The 7,193-nt window shown below is 59.7% G+C and overlaps 2 protein-coding genes across 2 annotated transcripts in view; one reads left to right on the top strand and one right to left on the bottom strand.

Moving 5' to 3' along the window:
• VOLCADRAFT_92614 (uncharacterized protein) overlaps positions 1-2,909 on the top strand; it is a gene marked incomplete at both ends in the record, with an annotated part of 9,026 nt that extends 6,117 nt beyond the window's left edge. Inside the window, 4 exons of the mRNA XM_002952033.1 lie at positions 161-284; positions 575-613; positions 832-945; positions 2,889-2,909. Of these exons, the coding sequence (XP_002952079.1) occupies positions 161-284; positions 575-613; positions 832-945; positions 2,889-2,909 (298 nt within the window). The remainder of the gene's footprint in view (positions 1-160; positions 285-574; positions 614-831; positions 946-2,888) is intronic.
• Positions 2,910-3,601: 692 nt separating this feature from the next.
• Positions 3,602-6,711, bottom strand: VOLCADRAFT_92613 (uncharacterized protein; the record flags this gene model as incomplete). The annotated part of the gene is made up of 3 exons (XM_002951962.1): positions 3,602-5,752; positions 5,981-6,175; positions 6,607-6,711. 3 exons carry the CDS (start codon positions 6,709-6,711, stop codon positions 3,602-3,604), a joined length of 2,451 nt encoding a protein of 816 aa, XP_002952008.1.
• Positions 6,712-7,193: the final 482 nt, after the last annotated feature.

The following is a 7,193-nucleotide window of genomic DNA, read 5'->3' as shown; positions in this document are numbered from 1 at the left end:
GGGTTAATAGGCGCTGCTTGCTGTTGCAACCTGCCTACTGTTATAGCCGCCTAAAATGTACGGCTGGTTCGTACATTGCATCCTTGCTTACACCTCCCCTCACCCCCGGTTCGTTCCCCCGGCACCGGGCCCCACCCCCCCCCAACACACGCGTGCCCAGATGTGTTTCGGGCTGCCGGTGCGACCCGCACAGGGAGGACGCCCACATCTCCCGGCCGGTCTCCCAGCTGTACGTGTTTCGTCTGGATGTCAGTCAGTCAGAACACTGCGACGTGGAGGTGGAGGTGAGGGGGGGGCCTTGCGTGGGGCGGAGGTGCAGGTAGACGGGGAAGGGGGTCGGGGAGGGGAGAAATCGCTGTGCTGTCACTCCTCCTGCTGCTGTGCCTCCTGCTGTTGCTGCTGCTGCTGATGATGCTGATGCTACTGATGATGATGATGATGATGGCCTGGTGGATGGGGATGCCCTCCCCATGACTCCCCCGGGCCCCCCTCCCCTTCCCGCCCTTGAGTCCGTTCCCCCCGCCCCACCTCCCCCCTCCTCCCCCGTCCATACACACACGCCTTTCCCCCACAGTTACTCCCGGAGACCAGCAGCGGGGAGCACAAGTTCAAGGTGAATGGCAGTTCCTGGCTGAGGGGTGGGGGCGGTGTCGTGGGTAGGGGCGTCTGATTTGGGGGGGGTTTGTTACACCGGGAAGAGGATGAGGGCGGTGAGGGTGTTTTCTGCGGTATCCCCATTTCCCTTCCTTCCCCACGAACTAAATTTTGAACCTCATTGTTGGATGTGGCACCTCCTCTTTTACCTCTAACCGACCCATTCCTTCCTGCCAGATTGCCGGAGTGGTTGTAGCCGAGGGCGAGGACAAGAATTACCTGGCCAATTTGTACGGCAGTGAGGGATCTGGAGAATTCGGGATGAATGAGCACAATGGAAATACGAAACAGGTGAGCGGCCTCTTGTAATGTACGGAACGTAATGTACGGAATGTACGGCAGTGAAACGCTTTTCACAGAGTCGGAGGTCAGTTTGCTACAGCCACGCTACTCTTACCAATACACACTCTTATTAAACACGGCGACTGCTGTTGCGAGAATGTTACTGTTATTGCTACTGCTACTTCTGTTACTACTGCCGCGCCTACTGTCATCACTGCTACTGCTGCTACTGCTGCCACTGAAGTTGCCACCACTGCTATCATTGTTTTTTTGCTGTTACTGGTTTGCAGATGGTTCGTACTCGGGACGGGCTCAAGGGCGATGTGCTAAGGCGGCGCTGGTGGCGGCTGACCTGAGGCCATGCAAGAGGGCCCGGGCCCCCCCCGCCTTGTCGGATTGTCGGATCCATTCCGCGCCCTCCAAACACACATACACACACACATACATACAGCTCCACACAAACACACACACACACGCATACAGCTCAATAAACACACACACATATATATAGGTGAAAAGCCCGCCTGGCTTTGTGGGAAGCCGTACTCCCGTACAAGGCAAATATTGTGTAAATAGATTCCTGTGTCTGTCTGTGTGTGTGTATGTGTGTGTATGTGTGTATGTGTATGTGTGTGTATACTTGTGGTTTTTATGCGTTGATATAGAAAGCCCATGCCGACAAGAGGCCTCCAAAGCAAGGTTGGTTTTTAATATATTCCATTTACTTGAAACTGCGCAGCGAGGATAGAGAGGGATGAGGAGCTCATGTAGCAGTGTGGTGGTGTGTTTCCAGCACTGTTGTTGGCTCCTGCGCCTGCGCTGCTAAGGCGGGGTCGCTGCTAGAAGGGTAAATACACCCTTTTCACATCTGTAAACAGAGAAAAGGGGCCACAGTTGTGACGTGCGGTGCTGCTGAGAAAAGGGTATCATGGAATGTACAAGGCAATTAATTCTGTCCCCGATCGATGCGCAATTTATTTTTTTATCGCCATAACTGGCCCTCTTGGACGCAGTTCCTCTCTTTCTGTGTTACATTTCTTGAAGTGACCTTTTCTCAGGACACCATGTATTCGGATTTCCTGTGCCTGGTTCTCCGTGGACTATTGCAGTAGGGTACTTATTGCAGGCTAAAAATGCAAACTGTAATAATTAGTAAAGCACGCAGTAAACTTAGGGTTGCTCGTTTAGTTTAGGACGTCTCATCGTCGTCGGGGGAACGGTGGGAGGAGAGGAGAGGAGAGGGGAGCCCTCAAAGATCGATATGCTCGCATCATGCCTTGTTAGTAAACGGAAGCTGAACCGCCACGCTGAGTTGGTGGCTTTTGCTGAACCCTCTGTCTCTCTGGCGGATGTTCGGGTGACTGGATGAGGATGGATCCTAGAAGACAGGATCCGAAACCGTTTTGGATCTTTTTTCCTTTTTCCTTTCGTATGGTGCCGTTCCTTGCGGTGATTGGTATATGATGCTCTGTGGTGATGGTGGTATTCAGACCAATAAATATTCACTTGCAAAATGGCCCAGAAACCATCCGCTCTGTGTCACGATCATTCAGTCATTCATTAACTTAGGGTTCCGTACATTCACACGTACTCATTCTGTGTCTATACATAACAGCGCAGCAGTTGGCCAGTCCTTGGTTCCTTGGTTTGTACTGGACTGTTGGGCGCCGCCGCCGTCAGGATACGTCCACCACTCCTATGTCTGGTGACGCACAACATTTCCCCCCCCCCGTATCGCCCCCTGTTGGCTTCAAAACCCAAACACCAAACCTACGGACCCCCCCCCCACACACCACACCGCACCGCGCCATGATGGCAGGGCGGACTACACCGTCTAACGGCAAACGGCTTCTGAACGGCCTTCCGAACACCCAATCGCCTGGTGTCGACACCAAAACGAAGCTCCTGGTAGTGTTGACTTTGGCTTGACACACACACACACACACACACAGGCACATATGGTCCAAAGTTGAGTGTTAGCCCATACACATGAGACCATATGTGTATGTGTGCCCACACACATACGTGCATGTTCACACCGACACATGGAAAGGGGTATTAATTAACTAACAATCAACTTAACACATTTCAGCACGCGTCAAACCGGGCCTCGTGCATCGCACGAGGGCAACACGTGTCTTCCAATCTCTCCGAACCGCCGTACATGTCGAGTGACGAGTGTCGAGATGTGCCAGCCATCCCTTCCTTTGAAATCAACCCCGTACGATCCACCGTACAGTATTCCAAACCTGGATTCATTAGCCTGGCTGGGGAGATAACCTGGATCTTGCTCGTCCTACTCACCCCTACACTCAATGTCCTCTCCGTACACAGTCGTTTAAATCCCCTCTTTTCCCCCCCTTAATACCATGCCATACCAGTAGTGATCCCGTCGCGCTTATCCGCGGCACACCGGCAGACTCAAAGTTGCAACCTTCTCGTAGGTGTACGGCAGTGCAGATGGACTTCCAGTTACACCCCTGCGTCCCGCTCTCCCCCCTTTTCCTCGCCAACACCGTCTCCCACCTCACCAGCCTCCAGCCGAGCAGTTAGCATCCAAACACCACCACGCTTGCCATCAATCTCCCAGACAAACAGACAGACAGAGACAAAAACAGCGGCACCCACACTGGATCTAAGCGAGTCGGTACTGGTGAATATGGACTCAGCGCGACCGCAGTGTCAGCGTTCCCGCCAGGCCGCCTCCTGCCGTGCCGTCGTCAAAGGCCTCCAGGGGATGCAGATACGGCAGCCACGCCGCCAGCTGGTGGTTTCGGAGGTCCTCGAGGTCGGCTGCCGATGCCGATGCCGTCGTCGATCGGAGGGTGGTGGTGCCGCCGCCGCAGCCGCGGCCGCCGCCGCCACCACTGCCCCAACCGGATACACTGCCACCGCCATCAGCAGCATTACCGCCGCCGCCGCCGCCGCCGCGAACACTCCGTGACAGTTCGGTGGCATGCCCGGCATCGCGTTCCCGACTGCGCAGTGCCAACACGTCGCAGATGCCCCGGCCCGGAGCACTCGGTCCAAATTTGAACACCTCGTTTGGTCCAAACTTGACCACAGCCGCCACCTCCGGGCCGCCGCCGCCGTTGCCGTTCACGGGATGAAGGCGCAGCGGCGGCGGCGGCAGCGTTGCTGCCGCTGCCCTCGGTGAGTCTGGGTCTGACAGCTCCGCCAGCAAGGAACCCCAGATCGCGCTGCGGGCGGCGGCAGCTGTGGCGGCGGCGGTGGAGCCTCCGCCTCTGTAGGCGGCCGCCAGCGCCGTTACGGGCCGCCGCCGCCACTGCGGCGGCGCCATTTGTGCCGCGTGTTGCGCCGGGAGAGACCGTCCGCGAAAGACCTCGATGCACGCGGACGGAACGGACGTGATGCCAGAGATCCGCTTCCGGGTAAGGCGTCGAACCTGGGCACCTGCCAAGCCGCCACCACCGACAATGCCGCCGCCGCCGCCGTCGGCGGGAGCGGCTTTTGCGCTGAAGCCCCCTGAGCCCGGGGCCTCCGCGCACTGATAACCATTCTCAACTTCCGCCGGCACGCTGCAGATTAGATACACTCCGGCGGCTGCGGTACACGCGCGTCTGCCGCCAGCGCCAGTGGCGGCAGCGGCGGCGGCTAAGATGCTGCCACCACTGCTGCCCTCTCCACTGCCATCATCCCCGTCACCGCCGCTGCAGCCGTCGCTCCTCGGCGGCTTTACAAACACGCTCCACTCAAAACCACCAAATGACACGGCCTCCATACCGCCGTCAAACGTTACGGCGGCGTCGCCGCCGCTGCAAATGGCATCTATGAGGGCCTTACGCGGAAGATTCCATCGGAACATGTGAACGGTGTTGCTGGGGTCGCGCGGCGACGCGCAGCTCCAAGCGTCGGCGTCGCCGCCGCCGTCGTCCCCCTTCGTCTTGTCCACTTCCGCCGCCGCCTCATAATGGCAATCGTCCACTGGTGCCGCTACCGCTATCGCCGCCACCGCCGCGGACGCAACCGCCGCAGCCGCCAGCTCCGACAGTGCACGGCGTTCCGCCGCCGTGGCGGAGGCGAGGTGCAGTGTGCGCAACTGCTGCCTATGTCCCATGGGCCACCAGTCGACGCACGGAAGCACAAACGCCAGGTACGTCCGACCCAAGTGCGCTGCGCGAATTCGACGGCATAGTGCCGTACAACGTGACGGCGGAGTCGAGGGATTTGCGGCCAGCCATACCGCCAGGAGCTGTAGCACACTCGCCTCGCTATCGGCCCGAAGGCTGCTACAACCAAGCAACAGCTCCAGCGCACACGAGGGTAGCGCCGCAAGCTGGCGTCGCAGAGACGGCGAGTTGAGTATGGTTATCACTTCGGAGAAGTGCGACACGAGGTGCCGGCGGCAGGCATCGACGACCTGCACAAAGCTGGCGGCGGCGGCGGCGGCAGGGCAACGCTCCGCGAATTGCAGCACAGGTACGACGCCTTCCCGGATAGCTGCAGCGGCGGCAGCGGCCGAAGCTTCAACGCTGTCGACTCCCCCATTACCGCCGCCGCTGCGGCCGTACGCCCGTACATTATCCCTACCACCGCCGATTGCGCTGACTGCTGCACCGGGGCCCCCCAAGATCACACCGATGGCGGCGGCGGCGGCTCGGCCGTTAAAGGATGTACAGCCGCCACTGGTCCCGCCACTGCCACCTCCGCTGATGCTGACGCTGCTTCCGCCGCCGGAGCTTTGAGCAGCCCCTTGAGCCTGGGAGCCGCTGGCAGCGTTGGTGCTCGAAGGAGGCGCCAGCTCCGTCAACAGGTGGAGCAGCTCCCGGTCACATGCCTCAGCACAGCCTTCGACCTGGGCGGCAGGGGCGGAAACGCAGCGCAACGGAGTTCTCAGAGCTCATTGCGACCCGTTGCGGTTTGTTCTCCCCAGCAACAACCCGTTGCTACTTTGAATACACCAGCGAAAGGTGTCGGGGGGGAGGGGGAGGATGGAAGGGGAGGTATTGTCAGCACGTTTGTAACACAGCAAAGGCGTAACCCGGGATGCTCAGATGGGCCTTGCGTTGTTACGACGTCCCACCTGGAGGTAAGTCGCTTGACTCCGGATAGCCAAAAGTTCGGCCACGCTGAAGCCAGCTGCAGCGGCGGCGCCGCCGCCGCCGCCGCATCCCCGCAGCTCTCCCGTGTACATGTACTGAAGCGCCGCCAGATTGCCGTACAGGTCCTCCTTACATCCGAGCGGAATGCAGAGCTCAAGTCTATTATGGTGCGACACCTGTGGTTGCCGTACACACAGTTGCCCACCAAACCGCTCCCGTCCGTTCGTTTGGTGCTGTTGGTTGTCGCACACTTCCTGAGGCCCTGCCCGCGGTCTTGTCACCGTTGCCGCTACATGTCTGCAGCTGCTGGCGCCGCCGCCGCCGCCGCAGCAGCAGCAGCAGCCGACGCCGTCGTCGCTGCCGTCGCCAGCGTCTCCGCTGCCGCCGCCCCGCCAGCGATCCAACTGAGCCCTAAATCGCTCTGAGCTGGCCCACAACACCAAACTGTGAGCTGGCAGCGGCTGGCCCACGAAACGAACGGCGGATGGCGGCGGCAACAGTGGCGGCGCCGCCGTAATCACGGCCGCCGCTGCAGCAGCAGCGGCGCCGCCGCCGCTATCACCGCCGCCCCGACCACCCATCTCCTCATATCCATCGCAACGTCCACCGTCACCGTCGCCGTCATCACAGTCGTCTGAGTCACCTCCGAGGATGGGCTCGTACGGCGACAGGTAGAAACGGACGATGCAGTCTGACGCTTCGTCGCTGCCATACAACTCACGGATTCTCTCACAGAACTGCCTGCTCATGCTCCGTTTGATGCCCCGTACTTCCTGGATGGATCCTGGATTCCACGGATCGATTTTGGAAGCCCGTTCGGCGCCTCAAATACACGTTTGAATCTCAAGAGGTCTCTACTCTGTCTGCCCCGGTGGCGGCGTCTTTCCTCTTTCTCCCTCCTCCTCCCTCCTCCTCCCTCCTCCTCCCTCCTGTTTAAGCAGGGAGAGAGAGGTTGCGCCTGTCAAGGTGGGCAGGTCCCGGCAGGGGACATGGGATTCTGGATGGTGCTCGTGGCACGGTGGGTGGTGTGGCTGGGTGGCTGGGGAGAGGCTCTGCGACTGTGCTGTGGTGTCTGGCTGGTCTACAACCAGCGGCAAACCTTGGATCCGGATGTGCTGTTGCAACCGCGCGCGCCCGCGGCAGGCCGACCGATTTACCGATCGGGCTTTTGCGGATCGGGGGTGGTGCCGGTGC

The sequence above is a fragment of the Volvox carteri genome (genome assembly GCF_000143455.1).
Source record: "Volvox carteri f. nagariensis unplaced genomic scaffold VOLCAscaffold_27, whole genome shotgun sequence".
Classification (NCBI taxonomy): Eukaryota; Viridiplantae; Chlorophyta; class Chlorophyceae; order Chlamydomonadales; family Volvocaceae; genus Volvox; species Volvox carteri.
This window is presented reverse-complemented; position numbering and strand designations above follow the sequence as displayed.